The sequence below is a fragment of the Enhydra lutris genome, unplaced genomic scaffold (genome assembly GCF_002288905.1).
Source record: "Enhydra lutris kenyoni isolate GAN:26980312 unplaced genomic scaffold, ASM228890v2 scaffoldscaffold28, whole genome shotgun sequence".
Classification (NCBI taxonomy): Eukaryota; Metazoa; Chordata; class Mammalia; order Carnivora; family Mustelidae; genus Enhydra; species Enhydra lutris.
Genome location: NW_019154112.1, coordinates 9451709 through 9473565, shown reverse-complemented (window position 1 = coordinate 9473565; position 21857 = coordinate 9451709). Strand labels below are relative to the sequence as shown.

Sequence of the window (21857 nt, the reverse complement as noted above, 5' to 3'; positions counted from 1 at the left end):
ATATATTTTAAATGGCTTGGTACCATGATTTATTACTATAGGGAACAGAAAGTTATTTACAATAAACTTTTACTAAAATATAGGAATAATATGTGCCCATAAATATGACAGAAAAATAGCTAAATCAACAGATGCTATATTCGTAGGTAACCATGTCAGCCACTTGGCAAAACTTAACATTTGCATTTTACCTCTTATCAGCGTTATTTACTTTTTCAGAAGTTTCTGCCAATTTCCGAAAGAAGGGAAGATAACATCAGATTTGGAGACACTGAAAGCTCATGATGATTTGGGCGTCATTTGACTTTTGCCCTAGATCACTGACAACTAGGAAAATATTCTAAAATCAGTGACAGATTATATAATCAGCCTTTGGATGTCTTGAATCAAGGTCCTATTTGATTATTTTGAAAATAAGTAAAAATTTTGCTTAAGACAGTTCTCTAGTTAAGTTGGAAAGCATTTAGTTGCCCCCTTATTTCTTACAGCATAAATATACTTGTGGTTATGTGTGCACACCCACACACACACGACTTTTAACATACCATTTTCCCACAATTTAATTTCAGTTTTAAACAATCATGATGTCATCTCAAGTTGTGTAATAGATTATTTGGAATTAACGTGGAAAGGGGTTTTTCTAGATCTAGGAAGATTTCCTAGAATTTGTAGAGTATTTAAAACAAACAATGATGAGGAAAAAAATACATAAATTTAGAATCCCAGGGGATGATTCTGACTTTAAAATTGTAGGGAAAATTTCCCTGCAGTTTTATTACTAAAAATGTGAGGATGGTTTAAAACATAATCATTCCAATAACAAAATACCTCTTTGTAAATGGCATTATTTTAACATGTAAAAAGTAACTTTTATGAACCTGAGTATACATAATTCTGTTTGTGAATTTAGTAAGATTTGCATCTTCTTGTGGCTTCACATTAATCAATATTTTTGTATTCAAGTTAGAAAAGAATGTATTTTAATACATCCCTGAAGCATCAAGGTGTTCTGAGTTTAGTGCTCACAGTTGAATCAATCATTCTTAAATGTGAAAGGCTAGTATAAGTAATCATAATTGTTACTATCTAATTCTACTTTAAAATATTCTTGGCATAAATGCTTTTTCAGGAAAATGTGATATATTCTTATTTGATAACTTTTGAGATGTATTTTAACACTTCATTAGCTTGAAGTTGCAAACTCCATCTGATTGAGACTATCTTTGCATTGTTATACATCACATCTTTAGGGTGTGTGACTTAAATAAATACTAAAAATATTTGATTAAATAACCCTGTTTTCAAGGACTTTAAATTGTTGACAACAAATAAATTATTGCCACAAGTAAAACATCCCACTGTGTTAAAGATTAATTCCTGAGTCACTAAAGTAGGTCCTATTTCTTTTGTAAATAATCAACGTTTGTATAGTTTTCCACACTTTCACTTAGTAACAGCTAATTGCATATTAGAATCTCTGACCAAAAGTGTCAGGTGGATTCCTTTGATTCAAACTGAATGAATATTCTTTCTCCATTAAAAATATTTCTGGAATAAAGAGGTCACCTACTTTTTTACTTCCAGAGTTCATTGCCAGAGTGATGCAGAGTTAATGTAGAACCATTTATAAATTCAGTACCTTACTTACCATTTTTATTTGCTTGATAACATCTTTTGTTATCTGTGCTTTTCAAAAGTGTTCTTTATTTGAATGAGTGAAATATACTCATCCACTAAAATACTTAAGCCTGTTTAATGGCTATTGTCATATACATAAATATCGATACTGTACAAAAAGGGTGCACACATCCTAATTGTATGCAGCCATCTTCACTGCATATGGACATTTCTTACTTAGGTAGATTCTATTCAGATACAAACTTTTCTTACTAAGCTTATGAAGAGACAAGATGATAGACATTTTCATTCCACAATCAGCCATCTAGGTAGTTAGCCAGCATATATACAGATATTTTCTTACGGTATCAGTGCTAATTCTAATTAAATTAAAATGTTGTGGATTTAAAAACAAAACAAACCAAACAAACGTATTTTCATTTTATTATGAAAGTCTTAAATAAGGGTGCCTAGATGGCGCAGTTGGTTAAGTGTCTGACTCTTGATCTCAGTTCAGGGGTTCAGGTTGGATCTCGGGGTCGTGAAATGGAGCCCTGCACGGGGCGCCCCACCCAGCACCCAGTGTGCTTAAGACTCTCTCTCTCCCTTTCTTGGTCCCTTTCCCCCACAGCACTCTCTCTCTCAGAAAAAAAAAAATCTTTAAGATAAAGTAGCCTTAAGTAATACTACTATTTTATTAACATATTGATTTTAGACTTTAATAGAATTGTAATACCTTCAGAAAAGCTGTATTTATCAATGTCTTCAGGGAATTGCTCTACTTGAATTTAGTTACTGAAGAGGAAAGGAAAGTAGCACAGAAATAGGTTTTAACAATTACCTCTCTTCATTAGTACGTTTTATGAATCTTAACATTTAAATTAATAGAACAATAATTAAAAACGGAGCTTTGAAAAAATTAGATTTAATTAAGAACACTCCCACTTCTCTGATTATTACTTACTCTTGCTTTGATTTAATAATAAAATAATTGTTATACTCCATTTGAATGTAGTTTTATAACTTTTAAAGAATTCTATTTGTGCCCTGTGAACTAAGGATCATAAAGCCAAAACCATATAATGATTAAGTTGTGAAGAGAAAAGAAAGCTCAGTATTTCTGATTCATGCACATCTAGACCAAAAAAAATACTTTATGAATAATAAAACGATAAAAAATTTTAATAGAACAAAACATGTTAAAACCCAAAATAAGTAAGACATAATGGAAATGCTATAACCCTGTTTTATTCACTTCTCTCTAGGGGTCCCTCCAGTAAAGTCAAATCATTCAAGTCACTGGATGGCAGAATGGGCAGAGAACCAAAGTACATGAGGACGTGATGGTGGTGTCCTCACCAAATAATTAAGGCCGCTACTACCTTGGATAAGCCACTTAAACCTTATGGGACTCTGTTTCCTCATCTGTAAATTTAGGTAGTTGTAGGTGGCTTAGCTGAATACTAGTGTCCCTTTAAGAATAAAATTGTGTCTATGCTGCCTTGTTGCAACATGATAAGCCTATAAGGGACCAATAATAATGATTGACACTTCATGATGCATAAGTCAATAACTAAATGCCATTTTTTGTTTATGATATTTTGTATTTTACTGAAGCCCAAAAAACAATGAAAAGTTCTATTTCTAAATTTACTTAATTTGATGTAAAGTGAATTTTATAACTGTAGTTATTTTTTTACTTACTGTAATTTTTTTAACTCTCAAATTACAGGATAATACTCAAAATAATTACTTTTTTAACCATGCATTTAATAAATACTTACGAGCAGCAACCATGTGCTAGGTATTGATGTTACAGTGCTAACTCAAGACAGATGCCATTCCTGATCACAAGGAACTTAGAAAGAGTAATGTAAGGTAGAATATAGTTCATTTCACTGTGATTCATTTTATGATCATATGATCAGTAGTTTTAATAGTGTAGTAGTATGTAAATATAAGTTGTTTGTTCTAATCATTCCTATTTCACATATCACAAACCTCTATTCTAAGAAATAGCTGTGTTTAAAAAATATAATATATTCATAGCTATAACTTAGGATTTGGAGTGCAAAAGACATTAGAATTTTCTATTCTGTATTCTTGCTTTACACTGAATTATTACAATTAAGTGTAACTCAATTTGAAGATTTTAAGTGGTTAAAAAGAATTATGAAGACCTATCCTTTATAGAAATCTTTAGGTAAGTAAATGTAAGTTTCTATAGCATTTGGAGAGGTAAAAAAAGGTCATTTTTAACAAGAGGGTTAAAAATAGAAATAAAATAATAATAAATAAATAAATAAATAAAAATTTAGATGTATGCACCTCTCATGAGTTATTGTCATCTGATTACAGACCACTGACTGAGCTCAGCACTGCTATAGACAAAAGTCTTTACCTTTAAGAAACAAATATGTGTTATTATCCGTTTAAATAATACTTTCATAGCACTTACCTCTTGCTAGTTCTGAGTAATTAAAATTCCCAAACTACTACAAACCCTTGTTCTCTGTAATGTCACAACAACTGTAACACAAGTACTGAGCGATATTGACGTAGAATTGGCAAGTCTGTGAGAGGTTAGTATTATCTCCACTTCACAGGTCAGAACAAGAAATGCAAAACCGAGGCACAGAGTGGTTAAGTATCTTGACTAAAATCACCTCGCTCGACAGAAACAGTAGTTAAACCCAGACGGGCTGAATCCACAGTCCATGCTTTGAACTACTGGGCTCCGGCGTCTTCTCTGCCATGGATGCCTGTGTTCACTGCCGTTGAGATTATGGAGTCTTCTTTCACCTCATGGTTTCATATGTAATGACTTTGTGAATTAGAGGAAATTATTTAATCTCTCTAAGCCTCAATCTTTTTATTTTTCAACGGGATAAAAAAAAAAAAAGTAGTCCCCACCTCACAAGATTGGTGAGATTATAGATGAGTCAGTGCAGGTAAAGGCCATCATGTAAGCACCCAGCAAGTTCCCCGTAAGTGTTAGCCGCCCTTGGTATTGGCATGTCATGGTTGTCATCGCCCTCGTTATGGATTATTGGGATAATCAGTCTAGCATGTGAGTGTTTTATATTGTGAGGATGAGAAGAGGAAGGAGAGTTTAAAGTTTTACAGAAGTCAAGTCTCAATCGAATCTAGAAAGAGTAATAGAAATTAGTAGGGATAGAAACAAAAACACACAAGTTCTACAAGATGTCCATAAGCCCTTTCGTTGTGCAGTAGTAGAAAGTTTGTACGAGAATCTGCAGGACTCTACATGTCTCTCCTCCTCCCCCACCCCCACTCTTCCCCTCTCCCTCCCCCACCATCACCAAACTTGCCCTCTGACTTCTCCCTCTCAGAACTTCCCTTTCCAGTTTCCTTACTTTGCTCAAACATACCAGGCACACATCTGCCTTAGGGCCTATGCACTTGCTGTTTCATTTTCCTGAGATACGTTTTTCATGAGAGATATAGGTGGCTAACTCCCTTCTCACCTTATGTCCCCTACTCAGTGACTCCTTCCCTGATCACCCTGCTGAAAATGGCACTCTGCAACTGCCCCCAAACCATACCCTCACACACATTTCTGATCCTCCTGGCTCTGGTATACTTTTTGTTGTTGCTAGTATTTGCCACCTTTGATTATACTATATAATTTAAGTAAGAAATAGATCTGGGATAAGCCCTCAAGATGTTGAGGGCTCTTTGTGGTTGCTATGTATTATTTTTCTCCTACAGATAAAATACCAATTGCTTAAAGGCAGAAATATTTTTTTTTTCCCCCACAGACATAGGCCAAGCACTTAGAACAATCTGGCTTCTGTACATGTTCAACAAATATTTATTGAATGAATAAATGGGTGAGAACCTTTAAGACAGGGAGTTTCATGAATTGACCTAAAACTCTGCTCTCATTCCGCTGAATATGAGAAAAGGAACATTTGTCCTCCCAGTCCTTGGGCACTCTTGTGGTCCAGTAATGTTAACATTAGCTTGTCACTTCCTCTGCACTACAGGACGGAAAAAACAAAACAAAACAAAACCACCAGCACAGGCCTCTGGTGGGGTTCAACTTTACCTTGACATGTTTAAGATAATGTCTGAAGAGCTCTAAAAGTGTCATAAAAAAAGCATCAGTTTCCCATAATGGTATTTTTTTATTAATTATTTTTATTAACATATAATGTATTATTTGTCCCAGGGGTACAGGTCTGTGAATCATCAGGCTTACACATTTCATAGCACTCACCATAGCATATACCCTCTCCAATGTCCATAACCCACCACCCTCTCCATACCCCCTCCCCCCAGCAACCCTTAGTTTGTTTTGTGAGATTAAGAGTCTCTTATGGTTGTCTCCCTCCCCATAATGGTATTTTTAAATTTTGAGCTCAGATGCCTACTGGGCCTCCAGCAGCTTCTCCTGCTATCTATATGCCTGCATTCTGTGTGCTTTAGGAACTGGCTTTCCTTCCCAGCAACCACCTCCCATCCATTTCAGGCATGTGCCATGCACTTCTCCAGTCTTCTACACACTACAGTGCCCCCACCTCATCATAGGATCAACAAAGTAAACAAGAATATCAGAGATATTCCTTTAATATGAGATATTATCTCTTAGTGCTTTCCAAGGCCTACCCCCATATTTCATAGTTTCTTCCCTTCTTGAGGAAGGGTGCAGCCCCAAGGATCTACATCAGACCCAACTTGCTCCCTTCTCTCTGCTGATAGTACATGACAGAAACAGGTTAGGAGCTAGACGTATCTACATTCTTATCCCAGGTCTACTTCTTACTGACTGGGTGGGCTTGTCCTGAGCCTGTTTCCTCATCTTTGAAATAAAGATGATACCTGAAAGGATTGTCGTGAAGGTTAATAAGTCAGTACCTCCCTCAGTACCTGACCTCGAGTTGTCCTTCCATATATCCTTTTTTCCAACAATTCAAGGAAAGTGGTAAGCAAGAGATGTTTCTCTCCTCTGTGTCAATACTTTTTTCATCATTTGTGAGATGAAAGTGAGACGTCGTGGTAACAGAAAGCCTGAGGACACACAGCTGAAGCCCTGAATTAGAAAGGCAACACAGGGTGGACCCAGTTTGGGCAATAGCAAAAGATACGGGGAGAGAGGAGCAGCCCCAGAAGTCTGTACACCCTGTTGGACTTCATACTTTGACGTGTATTTCTAGTGGGGACATCAGGGCTTGGCATATATGAGACACTCTGATTATCTGGCATTAGTAGGGAATGACAGTTGTCTCTTTGTTGTTGGAAGGAAGTGAAATCAGAAAAGAAAAATAAGCATAAATTGTAAAGAATCAACTATTGAGAGAAAAATATAAATTATCAAGATTAAAATGCATGTTACTTTTGATGGTTTCTCCGGGATTTTTTAATAATAAGTTTTAGTTTCTTGACCATAATATTTTATATTTATTTCAAATATATAGTAGGCGAGACACATTTTAGGTCAAATAGTATATGTGAGCTGCTGCTTAGGGAGGTAAGCTCTCTATAGAAACATTTCTTTGGGAAAATGCATTTCAAGTTCCAAATGTTCGAGATATATATATGTATATAACTTGATTCTTTGATTGGTGATGTGTAATCAGCTTTTTAAAATGCTACATGGTTTCAAAAGCATGTTTATAATAACTTTGGATATAATTTTAATACTTGATTTAAAATGATTACATGAAGCATATTTCACTGTGGTATTTTTCTTCTCATATTTTGTGGGAGAAGAATAACAAACAACAAATTCTTGCAGCACCCTGTTTCAACTCGTAAATGCAGAGGGCACATCCCCCTTTGTAGTCTTTCTTTCAGCACCCAAACCATTGCTGTCATCACATCTGTCCTCGCTCCATTTCTCCCCTGGACTTGTTTATTCATTAGGAGAGGCAAAGTTGCTCAGTGGGGGGTCCATACTAAATCATTCCTGCAGACAGACCTTTTTAAACTAAGGGAATCCCCGCTTCTTGGGTCTCCTGTTGGGCAACTTATGTCTCCCACCAGTTCCAGTTCAGATTTTTATTTATTATTTTTTGTTTTTATTTTTAAAAGCACTGACTGACAAAACCATCTAAATAAGATAGTTGTCATTTTTCATGTCTATTGTTTTTATCATTGTATGAAACTACTGTAGCTGTATTCATCATATATTTTGTATTTCTTTAACATTTCATTCCACAGGCACTCCAGAAAGTCTGAAAGATCTAGCATCCAAAAACAGACTAGGAAAGGCACTGCCTCTGATGCAGAAAGGTAGGCTTGGTGTTGTGCTGTGTGGCCATCTTCTCTTTCAACTGATAAATTCAGGGGTGCCTTAAACTCTCATTTTACATGATTAGTTTTTAAACATAGCCTGTGATGTTTAAAGACATTCATGTAAATAGATCTCCCATATGGGAATAGCCTCAAAAAAACAAGAGGAGGGTAATCTGAAGGTGGCCCTTAAATCTTAGGGTTTAAGAAAAATCTCAGATATGTCTCTTAGTCATCACGCTGATTACTAAAGAGGACCAGATCTGTGCTCATTACTGTCTACAAATTAGGACATTAATATTTTGTTTCTGAGATTTTCTGAGATTCTTAAATGTTAATGAATATAATACTTGGAATATGCAAATATTTTGAGTGTCTGTTATTTATCTGAATGATATCATCTTTTAAATCTTTTCTCCAAGTACATCTAAGATTCTACCTGTATATGAAAGATATTTGTTGAGTTAATAGAAAAATTAAAAGAATTACTGACCTTTCTTTGTAATTCATCCAACTTTATAATTTTTTTTTACTTTTTTTTGGTGTGCCATGTGCAGTTTTTTTGGTGTAAGATACTAATACATTATTTTACATAATTGTAAAAAACACCTGATGTCCCATTAACACATTATTTATTCATCCAAAAAAGCATTGAGAACATGCAGGGGGACACAGATGTAAATGAAAGAATGGACTGAAGTCTTAAAGCTATACTTTACTATAAAGGTATGCACAAGATAGAGTGAAAACACAGGAAAAAGAGTGTAGTGCAGAAAGGAGATATCTCATAAAAGGTGTAACCTGAGCAAAATCCAGATATATGAAAGTAGATGTGGAGAAAATATTCCGTGAGAAAGGAAAAAAAAATATGAGAAAACACCAAGGCTTAAACTTTATTTACTCTTGATTTGGGGGATCCATATTTTGAGAGGGTGAGTTCTTCCAGGAGATGGGGGAGAGCATTGAAAATAAAGCTGGAGAAATTCGTTAGATGTTATGTCACACGTGACCTTGTGGACTGTTTAACAGAATTTCGGCTTCTGCTTTATACCTCCATGAGCCATTGATGGGCTTGAGAGGCTGGTGACTGGCTTTGAGTTCCAAAATTATAGATCACTGTAACAACATTTTGTAGGGTGGATTGGAAGCTCCAAGGGCAGATACAAGTCACCACTAGGCTGTCACAGTAGGCTTAATTGAAATAAACTCTGAACAATTCAGTTAGTCATTTAAAAGATATGTGCAAAGCGATGTGCTAAGTTCAAGGAATAAAACGGAACAGCAAAAGAGGGAATCTTCCCAGGAGATACTACTTCTGAGTTGAGATCAGAAAAATGAGTAGCTATTAGTTACATGAAAGAGTGTGGATAAAGAGAAGATGGAACTTACTCTTAGCTAATATCTATGGAGATATTGACAGTTTAGGGACTCTAATTTACAATAGAACAAGAATTTAGAGAATTCAGAGAGTGTTGAATAGAAATTCAGTTTTACAAAGGAGCTAGGCTTTGAGAAAGGGAATGAACAAAGTTCTAGCACTTTAGATAGATGATAGATAGATAGATAGCCTGTAATGAAACAGTATTGATTATGTTTCCATTTACATATTCTTTAATGTCAACTCAGTTAACTGCAGTTTCTTTACTAGAATTATAAATGACTTAAATTCCTTAGACAAGTTTTTAATCTTCAACCATACACTGCCCATCTGCCTCAGAGACAGACAGAATTTCAATTACTTCGACTTGATTGAAATTTTTCCTCCAAGTCTTACTCTTTTTATTCCATTCAGGCTTTAATTCATTTAACAGTTACTAGTTGAGTGACTACCATGTGCAGTTTTATTTAGGATATATCAATGAGCAAGTCTTTTTGACAATAAGATACTGTTTTATAAAATGCTAGATGATTCTAGAATCAACTAATGGTGCTTAACTACAAATGAGTAATATTTGGGCGTTTCCTCTACAACACTGAAACTATCTGTAGATAAACACAAATCCTCCATCCCTGCAAAAAGTATAGCAAGAATTTGATTGTTTCCCATTCTCAGATGTTTGCTGCTTAAGGACCATACTCATATTACTCTTGCTTCATTTACTTTGCTAACAGGTTTTAATATAGACAGTGCAAACCTTTTAAGTGTGTAGATTTGTTTGATTATAATTAAAGCTCTCCATTGATTTGTAATATAGTTGTAAATTATATGCCTGGTTTTTAAGTGAGTTGTTGAATAACTAGTTACAAAAGAATTGGCCCGGATTTTCTAGGTTTGTGCCACTCTTATTTCTTTAGAAGATACCATGTGTTGATATCTAACTACAGGTGAATTGAGGTCACAGTGTGAATACTTTGGACGCTGATTCGAGGTCTTTGGGAAGTTAACAACATACTCAAAGGATTCATATCACACAGTCACCCCTTGGCTTCTGGCAAAATTTACTATTTAACAGTCATCATTTTGAAGGCCCTTTGTTGGCCTTAACAAATTTGGCCTTATAGGGAATAGTGTTGTAAGAAAATATTTTGAAAAATATGGTGACTAGTTATAGGCAGAATACAAGCAGAACTCATATCTGACTTTTGTACCTAGCATTTAAAGCAGTGCTTTACATTGTCTCAGGAAGCTCTGTAGTAAAAGTCTGACTCTTCACTCTCATATGAATTCAGCTCTATGACCTGCTTGGTAGCAGGTCATTTCCCCTTTCTACTCTAGTGACTTTTCTTGTTGTGGAACCTGTACTCTGCAACCTATCCAGGGGATGTTTTGTCAGGACTAGTATTTGGGTTTAACCAATTCTAAGAAGGAAAGCTTCTCAAAAATATATGCATTTTATGTTGTGCTGATGCTATTGGAAGGAGAATGTGTAGGCCCTTAATGGCCATTACAGAAGGAACCATTTTGAACAGTTAACCTTAAATACCACGTGCATGTCCATCATTTAACAAGCCATAAAAAAAAGGATTATATTTTTAAGCTGCATTAGGAGACATTTATTATTGCAACAATAGCTATGCCTGAATTAACAACTTCAGATTTTGGTGAGAAATGTGTTTTACTTAAATTCAAGTCAAAACACTATTCTTGGGTGAAGAGAGTAGGCATAGATTGGACTCGGTGAATACTTAGATGCACGTTTGGAGATGGTGAACTAGCTTCAGACATACTTGGGTTTTCATTAGAATTTTGCTCTAGAAGTCTTATATTTTGTTTAAAAAAATGTGGGCTATTTACAGGTCTATAAAATGGAATAGGTATTCATTAAATGCCATTTCCCATATCTTTTATTCCTACAGACTCTCAGGAGATAATTAAATCTGTTAAATCTTGTCAGACAGTTTGACATTTGGATATATATTTAGATTTTGTTTACAAGATAAACAATATATCCAAGGATTTGCCATTTTTCATCTTGTGATATGGAAAGAGAGCCTATCTCAATAGTCAGCACAGGGAGCAAGTGTTGGCACTCAGTAGATCTGTGTGGGTCCTTCCTTTACCACACGTTAGCTCTTTGTCTTTGTACAAGTCACTCTATGATCCTCAGTTTTTCTGTCTATAAAATAGGAATAATTATCTTTCTCAGAGTTGTTATAAGAATATCAAGAAAGAACATACATGTGTATATATGTGGGAACATACACACAGACATTCAGTGCCTGGCTCCATATTGATGCTCCGTAGAGAATAGTTGTGACTGTCATTTTCTCTATCGCCCGTGCACTCCCTGTTCCATTCTCTAATATGGTGGTTCCCCATCTCTTCCATTCTTGCAACCTTAACTTTCTTAACTCATCCCATTCCACTGAAACATCAAGGCTCAACAGCCTGGATTCCCAACATTTCACTCCTGTACCTCAGAATTTCTTGATTGATTCGCCTTTCCTCTAGTCTGAAATGAACTGTACTTGGTTCCATTATCTCTCACCTCCAAAACCTTGCTCTTCTCAATGTTCTGCATTTTCACTCTCCTCAGTTTTCCTTCCTGGAATTCCGACATACTTCCACACTCCTCTCTCTTCCTCAGACAGAGTGGTTTCTGATGCCGCCCCTTTGGTCTGTGCTTTTGTATTTGTTACAGTTCAGCTGGCAGTAGGGACCATTGTCATTGTGGGACTTTTAGTTCATGTCAAAGAAACAGATCTGGTGCTAAATGATGCACCTTAAGTACGTGCAAGGTGTCCTCAGACCCTGCCCACCTTCCTGTGACTTTGGAGATGGGAACACTAAGTCACGGAGTCTCAGTCTGTATAATACTCACCTGTTATAGAAATAATGATAGGTGAGTATTGGCTTTCTCACCTAGAAAGCCATTTATTTGTCTCCAGAATTGTTTTTTATATCTTTACCATTCCGTTTGGTGCCATATAAGGTCCGCCTAATTTATTTATATTTCAAGTCACATTTAAGTAGTCCTTTTAGTTCTTATTAAGGAATGAAGTAAGATTTTAGTGAAATTGAAATGCAATTTCTCAGTACCAGGGTGAAAACCGTATTCACTTTTTAGACCACACTTAGAAAGTGTATTTCAAACAAGGATGGCTTGAAGTTTATTCTCATGGTAATAGCTTGTGAAGAGTAATAGATAAAAATTCTTTCTTTACAAAGGAAAGGACTTGATTATGCAGTGCTTTCCATATAAATTAATTCTGTAGGGTTGAGTTATGTGAAAAGTCAATTGAGAATGAATGAACAAACAGTCTTAATATGTATTGTTAGTTCTTTTTTCTTTTAATTTGGAAATTGAGACAACAGTCCAGGTTTCAGGATTTGCATTAGGGCCTAATAAAGCATTAATCCATAGGTCAAGAAGATAAAAATGCAGCTTTATTACAGTTCTAAGTTGTACATTTTTCCCATTTTATTGTGCTGAAATAGAGGAGATACCCTGAATTAAAATAATTATAGCTGTGAAAATCATTTTATTTAAAAGAAAAATTGTCAATATGAATATAAGTTGAATAAAATACTCAATAATTAAAGCACTTCTGGTGACCAATATGCTATTTTTTACTCTCACACTTCAAATCACTTGATAAGTGGATTTATAGCATTGTTTCAAAAAGGATGAGGTATTATCCCTTTGCTTCTATCACTGTAAAAAATAATCCATATTGGGTATTTTAAACATCCCTTTTATTTAAAATACATACTGGAAATGATTTTTTAAAAAGGCAAAAGCATGTATCTGTTTTAAACAAGATTCATATCAGTTTTTAATTCTTAATCCTTAATTCATAAATTGGCTTCATAATAATTTTGAACCCTATATTAAGGTACCTGTTAATATATGGACAAATATCTTTTCAGACTTTTTTTTTAATCTTAGAAGATATGTTATTATCCGTACATCAGCCGTTTGTATTTAGTCAGTTCAATTATGAAACATATTCCATCTTATTGCATCATTTTAATTTGTTGGTCTGCTTAAATTAACCTCAGAAGACATCTTCCTTTTGCAGCCTACTTGGAATAAACTTCCTATTGCAGATTAAAATTATGAGCATTGTAAAAGTATACACAGAGTCTACAGTGCACTATTTCTTCTTGAAGGCAAGTGCTTGAAGTATCACTGTATTCGTTATTCTAATCATATTTATTCATTCACTCAAGGTATCTGTATTGAGTTCTTGCTCTCTGTATGGCTATTCTAGGCACTAGAGATGCAGCTCAGTAAAAACCAAGAGACAGAAGTCTCTTCCCTTGTACAACTTAACAAGAGGTTTGTTACATTGGAGGAATCTGGATTAGCCCTCTAAAAACCACATGGCATGTACATTTGCAATAACTTGTCAGTTTCCTTTGAGTTCCATTTCAGTGATTGCATGATGGTGGGTTTCTTCTGGTTTTTAAAGTTGCTGCCTTGTAAGAGTAACCAGGTTTTTTCCTTGGACAAATGTGTTGGTATCAAACTTAATGTGAACCTGCTGACTGAAGATCTTTTTTGGCCCAAATGTTTTAGGGTTCTCCCACCATGCCTTTCTAGAAGGGGATACGCAGCCCTAAGAGCGACTGATCAGCCAGTCCTTAGGGGAAAACATCCCGCTCGCTCAAGGTCGAGTGAGCACTCTAGTGTCAGAACACTGTGTTCTACCCACCACCTTGCCCCCGGAGGGTCGGCGCCACCTTCTCCACTTCTGACAAGGTCGCTATTCAGTGTCCAGCCCAGCATTCATGTTCTGCCTCCGGGTGTTGGTGTGGTGTTGTACTTTCCTGAGCACTTGATGCTTTCACTCATTATGACACCATAATTTTTAATCCTTTCTTTGTGGCACTTCAACCTCTCCCACATCCTCTATTACTTGCATCTATCTTCACTGTGCTGATAATAGTCTATAGTTCCTGCCAATTAGCTATCATTGAAAATTAAATTTGGCTGTTTTATGTCCTTCCATCTGTTTGTGGCATATTCATATATATCTATACTTATTTTAATGATGTAAAATTCTTTATGAGCAATTACCTGGAAAATTAAGTGTGTATTTGCTTTCAAAAGTATAAGAGAAATTCCTTTACAAAAATCTTTTGTATGTGTTCAGTTAAATCTTAGTGTTTAAAAGTTTTTCAGTTTAAAAAAAATTGAATGCCAGCAGATGGAGGTCAGCTTACTCCTGTGCAGTAGTAATGTATCTGCACGCTTCTCAAATTTGTATTTGTAGTTTTGATCCTTGCACCAGTAAGTTTTATAGCCAAGGTTATTTGTTTAAGTATTGTCAATTTTTTCCTATTTAAAAATAAACAACAAGTGAATGGTAACTTTTATAAAAGTCTACAGCTAGAAGTATTCTAATCACTTATAAATAATTCTACATATAATAATTGACTTAATAGTAGCAATTTAGACAACAGCCTTTTTTAACTAATTTATCTACATTGTTAGGATTCAGAGGCTGTTAGTAGATACATTGGTTCAGCACTACCAAAAATGGATAACTTAATGGAAAGCCACAACTTCATTATAAGTTAATTCAAAGAAGTGAGTCTCATTTTACTCAATTCAGTAATTTGTTATGCAGAACAATGTGTGACAGACATTACCCTGTCTCTCTTAGCCCCTTTTTATAGTATTTCTTTTATACATATCATCAAAAGCATTTGATTTTGTTTCCAAAGGCTGAGTTAGGAGGTTTATGTCTGTTTTAATAGTAACAGGAAGGGGGGAGAGGTATTTGTCAGGCCCTCTTGGAGTTTCACCATTTCATTCCCCCTTTGTTTTTTTGCCCACAGAATGCACAGACAAGCAAGTCCAACCCATCCTCCTCCTGCAGACACACCCTTCAGCAGTCGGAGGGGACGACAGCTCCCACAGGTGCCAGTGAGAAGCAGCAGTATAGAACAAGGTATCCAATAAAGAGAGATCATTGTCCAAAAACCTTGGATTTGAGAATCACCTCTTTTTATACACCTTTTATTAAATGAATACTACTTTAATTTATGGAGTTTACTGAATCCTAGGATTTTGTGTCTTAGAATTCTATTCCTAGAACCAAGTTTCAGTGGTTCATGGCATATACTCTGTTTTTTGCTGAGTGAGTGAATGAATGAATTTTAGATTGTCGATTGGGAGAATGAATTGAGCCCTAGAAACACCTTTTTTCAAAGGGACAAAAAAAAAGAAAGTACAGTTTTTAAAATCTCAGTAAAATATGGCATTTTATGTGTTAGAAGAAGGTTTATTTAAGCTTGTTTTTAAAATGTTTTTAAACAAGCATGTGATCATATTGAAGTCTTTACGGGTATTTTTTTATTTTAACTTACTGGCAATATCCTGGTTTTTTATACAAGTTTTATGAAGAAAGAATAACTTAGAGGACACATTTTAGCAATTTGGGGTTTTTTTCTTTTTAACAGTTCATCGTTACTTACAGGTGCTCTTATTTAAGCACATACATGTTGTGTTTATTTTCCTAGAAGGAGAGAGAATGAAAGAGAAAAAGAGAGAGAGTGTGAGAGATACAGAGACAGAGAGGAGAGTTTCGATAATGGAAATTAGGTTCCCTAAACTATCTGGGCCAGATTATTTCAATACTGGGTTAAAATAGTTACTGTTTTTTGGTTTTTTTTTTCTCATGTGACCCAAGGTCTGTCCCATTTCTTAGTAGGTGAAAAGATTTATCAGTATATGTTATCACACAAGTATTATCAGGGATCCATTAAGTAATGTGCTGAAATAATTTTTAATTTGGGATTATAAATACAGCAGACTTCTTTTTAAAACATGTGTTCAAACTCTTCATCCCCATAAAACAACTAAAAGGTTAACATTTTGAATATCTTTTTCAGCAGTGTTGGTTGTTGCTGATGTGACACTTCTATTTCATTCTATATTGAGGGAGCTGCATATGTGTTTTACTTAACTTAATTGAAGTAACTTACTGAGTGTATCACAGAAATGTATCACAAGAAATGATCTAAGATAAATACATTATTTCAAAGACTGATATAACAGAGAATATAAACAGAATACTTGGTTTTAGAAAAACTAGTGTAGACTTTAAGAAATACCATCTTACTAATAGAGGAACGCTGCTATGGTAAACTCTGGATGTGTATTATTTTTCAAAATTATACGTCTCATTGATATGTCATGCTTCAATATTCAGGGTTGTTATAAGAGTATTCATTTAATTAATAAGGAATCTATGATGCCATGTGAAACTCTGACTTTCTTTTCTAAGGTAGCAATTAATTCATTGGAATTCTCAATTCATGTGTTTCACAAACTTTCTTTTCTCTTGGAACATTTTGAGAAGATACCTCATAATTAACGTTTTTAAGACTCTAATTAACAATAGCCCAGATGAAACTGCTTTAAATAAAATTTGGTGTTTATTTAAATTATCCATTCATGAACTCCTGTTGCACAACTAAACTAACCATAAATTCTGGAATTTTGCTACAGATTCAGTGGCCATATTTTGCTAAAGATCAATATCCAAAAAGTCACAGGTTCCTAAAATTCTTTGCATTTCCTCCAATTGTTAAAACACTCTATAGGTTCAAAAGTATGTAAAGGTACTCCATATAACTCTTATATAGTGAGTCTGTAGTTATGTTATTTCTATAAAAATAAGAATTGCTTCTATGAAATCAGTTGGATTGTATGCTGGATTTGGGTTTTTTTAAAAAGCTATGTTCTATTGTTAATATCAACATTACTGTTTATGATATTCCTATTCACAGTTGTCTTTCAGAGAAATCATCAGTGTGTAAGGATTGAATTGAGGTGGGAAGAAAGGAATGACTGAACATGAAATTGATGGAGTTATTTTGAAATTTAATATAAATACACTAGTCAACACTTTTTGTTACTTGAGTTTCCTGAAACTTATGGTCTCAAGGGTCATGTACATAAAACCTTTTTAAAACATGAGAACAAACATGTGTTATTATTTCTAAGTGTTCTTCCATAATTAAAACAGATCTGGTTTACTTTTGATTTTATTATGTGCTCTGGGACTTTGGGAAAATGTAATAGCATCTGCCGTCATCATATAATGGATCCGTTTCAAACTGAACAGACATGACATCTTTGTGTGTCCTAAAATATGTTTTTAAAAGTAAACTTTTAATTCATAAATTAGCCAGAATTTAGCACGTTAAATTTATGAATGATTTCATTGTTTTTCGTAGGGCTATAAAATTATGTTTTTTTTCTTTTGATAGTATTTTTTAAACAGTTCAATCTTATATGAAGTTAATGCTGAATGCAGTTCATTTGCAATTAAGCCTCTACTTCCTTCTTTCCAGTCATCTTTTTTGTTGCTACTTTTTGAAATTTTTAACAAAAGTTAGTTTTATTTACTTATTTATTTATTTTTGAAAAAAAGAACTGAGTTGATGATAAGTAGTTGTTGGTAAGAGCAAATATTTCAAATGGTTTAGATTCCTGGATCGTGATGCAATTTCGTGATGTACTTGTAAAATAATGTTATTCATACAGTTTCTGGATACAGTTATCTACTTGATTGTTTTTAGGATTTGTGCCAGGATGATTAGATTATTTGACTGGGTGTATGTTTCGTTTTGTTTTGTTTCCTGTAATTCAGTTTTACTACTCTGTCTTTGTACCATAGAAGCGATATGTGCTCTTTGAAAGGCAAACACATCCTTTGAAAAGACATTTTTACTTAATTTTTGAAAAAGTTGTTTAAAGTTTCTTTTAAAAATTAGGAATCCTAGCCTGTTTGCTACATGAAATCTGATTACATTCAAGTATACTTACAAGAAAAGAAGAGGAGTGATTACAACACAGATTTTGAGATAAAGTAGCCAAAAAAGTAGCCTTACAATTTAGGTAACTAACGGTTTGTGACAATTGAGCAAAGATTTCTAAGAAATTTCTCTGTTTTCCTGTTTTCCTAAGAAATTTCTCTATATTCCAAAGTTGTATTCCAACATAGCCCTTATGGAGAGTGAAGCTGAAAACAACATAACTGTTTGCATAAAAATGTCATATGGTTTTCTGAAACCAAACAAGTGATTTTTTTGTGCTCAACTGGATATCTTTTAAAGAAGTATTTAAAAATTATTTGTAAACTAACACTTGGTGTGCCAGCTATATTTTATGTGTTCTGTTATTTTATCTGCGACTTAAAACTGTGATGATAGTCCCCTTTAGAAATATCTAGGTAGGCCATTATTTTTCAATGAATAGTATACAAATAAGGAGGTAGATATAAAGCTTTATGAAATTTCTAAGAATTACTATCTCCAAAGAACAATTTCACTTTGAGATATTTTAATATAATTCATTGGAGAAGGAAGAAAAGATTATTTAAATTAGGGTAATCTTTTTCCTTGTGGAAAATATTACTGAATATTTTCACAATGAAAAGAAATGCCTACTACCTGGTAAAAACTGGAATTCCGTTTTTCATGAATTATGTGAAATTTCAAATTACCTGAAATGCTATCATTTTTGAAATGATAAAAATGTTTGTTATGAGTATTAAGGATGCTTTTTAATACACTAGCAATAAAAAGTCATAATGGATTAAAATCAGAATGTTTTAGGAAAAACCGGTGCTGAAATATTTTGCAGTTCTTAAAGGCAAGAAAAAATGCCACACAATGTATTTTTCAATGCCAAACATTAATTTCTCAGTGTTTCTGTTTTTATTTTAAATCTTTAAATTGTTGTATTCATTCTTTGATTAATTTTAGTATCATATTTGAGACTTCCTTATGGTTTGCCATTGCGATTTATCATGTCACATTATATGTTGTACATTTTTATTATTCATGCCATTGTGCTTATTCACATTTCCGTGTCTAACTATAAATTTGCTGATTTCTTTCTTTTGTTTCCATCATTATGTGCATTTAATTCATTGAAGAACAAGAAAAATATAACTCTTCCACAAAAGGTAAATATTAATGTAACTTTTTAACCATTTAATATTATTCCTTTTCTTTTATAATATGTGAATTATATAACTGTATTTATTAAATAATGAGCAAAATTATTTGCTATAAAGGTAATTTTCTCCCTGCAATGATTTTGTAGGGCATTTGGTGTTAAGCATTTTGTATTATTCACATCGAAGAGGAAAATATTAAAATTAAAAGTGCTTTTGTCTCAAAATGGATCTACAATGACAATTCCTTTTGAAAAATAACATATTTCTTGTATGTTTTTGTTTGTTTACATTCCTCCTCGATTCTGACTTTCTATTCAGGGTAGTATCTGCTGCAAAAGAAGAGAAAATCTCTGGATTTTCCCTTTTCATAGCAGCAACATTACAGAATGTTTGGCCCCCCATTGCAGCCATGCATCTGGAAAACAGCGGCCTAAATGTCACTTCTTTTGGCCTCAGTATCGTTATAACAACCACCAGTTTTGTCTTCCTCAAAGACAGAGGAGGAGAACCACTCAGCCTGCTACGCTGGGCATGGTGGTGACCTCCGGCCTTATTATCTTTTGGATCACAGTTGATTTTTGGTCTTTGGACTTGAGTTTCAAGTAGACGCTATCTTGTCTTGCTCTCAGGTGCTGCCCGTTATCATTTTCTATTCAGTATTACTGTTGGCCTGATAGCTAAATATTTGAACATGAGTTTTTAGCTTAATGAAATAATATTATTAATAATAATTAAAAATTAAATAATTCTGTATAGCATAATAAATGTACATTTACTCAGTATTTGTGGACTAATGATCGAATTTATTTGTTGGATATCGTAATCCTAAAAATTAGTCCTGAGAGTAGCATCATCCCTTTTTCTATGAATGATAAAATTTAGATTCAGAGAGATTAAGAGACATACTCCTATACACTGCTGATGAATGGTAGACGAAGCCCAGGTATCTCACTTTTTTACCTCTTTCCACTATAGTATATCCGATTTTAATAGGCACAAATCCCAAATATATTATCCCTAATTTCTAGTGTATTAAGGTATATGTTATATATCTCAGTATTACAGAATGAAAATGGGAGGTAATATTCAATTATTTATTTAATTTGAATTTATAAAAATAAATTTATATTCTGGTAAATGCATATTCTGACAAAGTGTCTGATGCCCTAACCAATAAGTAGATATTAATAAAAAATAAAATGTTATTCAGCAAGATCAAGATGTCTTGGTCCTTAGATTTTGCCTTGATTGCTGGCCATCCTGCATTTTTAATTCAGGTATCAGAAACACAACTTTAGATCCAGTGATTCAAACACGGCCAATGCATTTGTGCTTAGATTCAGAAGCATTTAGTTGGATTTGCATGATAAATTTTAGTGTGATAAAAACATTAAAATGTTATATTAGAAACAGGTCATGACCTAATTAATTTAGCCAAAAGAAAGAAAAATGTAATAATTCCTCATGTAGAGAGATCTCCCGTATATTTTATTACTAGCCAAAAGCTATAATTAGCTAATCAAAACAAAACAAAATTCGTAAGTTGTCCAACCTAAAGTCTCTATGAAGAATACATTTACAGCCTCACTGCAGAGCATGACCGATTATTACATTTCTGCAAGGTCATTGTGTTCTGGCTAAGATGTGTCATCACTCTGCCAAGTCTTCTTTGTGCAAAGGACACAGATATGCTTCACAGAATGGACCATGGGACTGAAAACAGCCAAAGAGGCACATCCCAGATGCATGCAAGCCAGGCAGAGGGCAGCAGAGGATGCTGCAGCTCTCCTGGAATTGACACTATTGCTCAGTCACAAAAAGTTTGAGAAGCCCAGAAAGGATAGAAGCAAATTCAAGAAATTTATTTTAAAGTCAAATTCTAGGTTCACATACCCCAAAAGAAAGAAACAGTTTTATTTTGCATAGAAACCCTGCTGTGATGAGCTGATCTTTTCTGGGATGGATTGTACTGGAGAATTAAGTCCTTTTGAGTCCTCCCTGGTAGAGGAAGACTGGGACTAGCTATGCCCAGCCAACAGTATAAGCTAAAGGGCTCGTTGTGAGAGCTTGTTTTTAATGGATTGCCAACAAACTTGTAGGACGACTAATGGTCCTGGTTTGTGGAGGACCGAGACTTGCATCATGTTCAGATGCAAGATTTTCAGTGCTAGAACTTGGACAGTTCCAGGTAAAGTGGGATGGTTGGTCACCCTAACTATAGGGGACCAGTATATAATTTTCCAGCATACGATGTTCGTAAAGCACATGAATAGAGATACTAAATACTACTAACATTTTTATGTTAGATAGAATTTATTGAGCACTTACTCTATGTCACACTTGACTAAGAGAGCTATATATTTATATCACATTCTTAAAACAACCTGAGAGGTAACTACTAATATTGTAAATTTTCAACTGAGAAAGCTAAGGCTTTGAGAAGATTAAATACTTGGCCCTCGGGGCACCTGGGTGGCTCAGTGGGTTAAGCCTCTGCCTTCGGCTCAGGTCATGATTCCAGGGTCCTGGGATCGAGCCCCACGTTGGGCTCCCTGCTCAGCGGGGAGCCTGCTTCCTCCTCTCTCTCTCTGCCTGCCTCTCTGCCTACTTGTGATCTC

The 21857-nt window shown here is 34.4% G+C and overlaps 1 protein-coding gene across 50 annotated transcripts in view; it reads left to right on the top strand.

Annotated features, from left to right (window-relative positions):
* The window catches only part of LOC111152143 (regulating synaptic membrane exocytosis 1), a 498025-nt gene that overhangs the window by 365509 nt on the left and 110659 nt on the right, over positions 1-21857 (top strand). For 19 of the 50 annotated variants that reach the window (XM_022510482.1, XM_022510480.1, XM_022510466.1 and 16 more), the window contains one exon: positions 15104-15216. In XM_022510482.1, the coding sequence (XP_022366190.1) occupies positions 15104-15216 (113 nt within the window). Of the gene's footprint in view, positions 1-7803; positions 7876-13838; positions 14022-15103; positions 15217-15544; positions 15548-19215; positions 19246-21857 lie in introns of all 50 variants that reach the window. The other 31 variants (XM_022510475.1, XM_022510495.1, XM_022510469.1 and 28 more) reach the window with 7 other exon arrangements.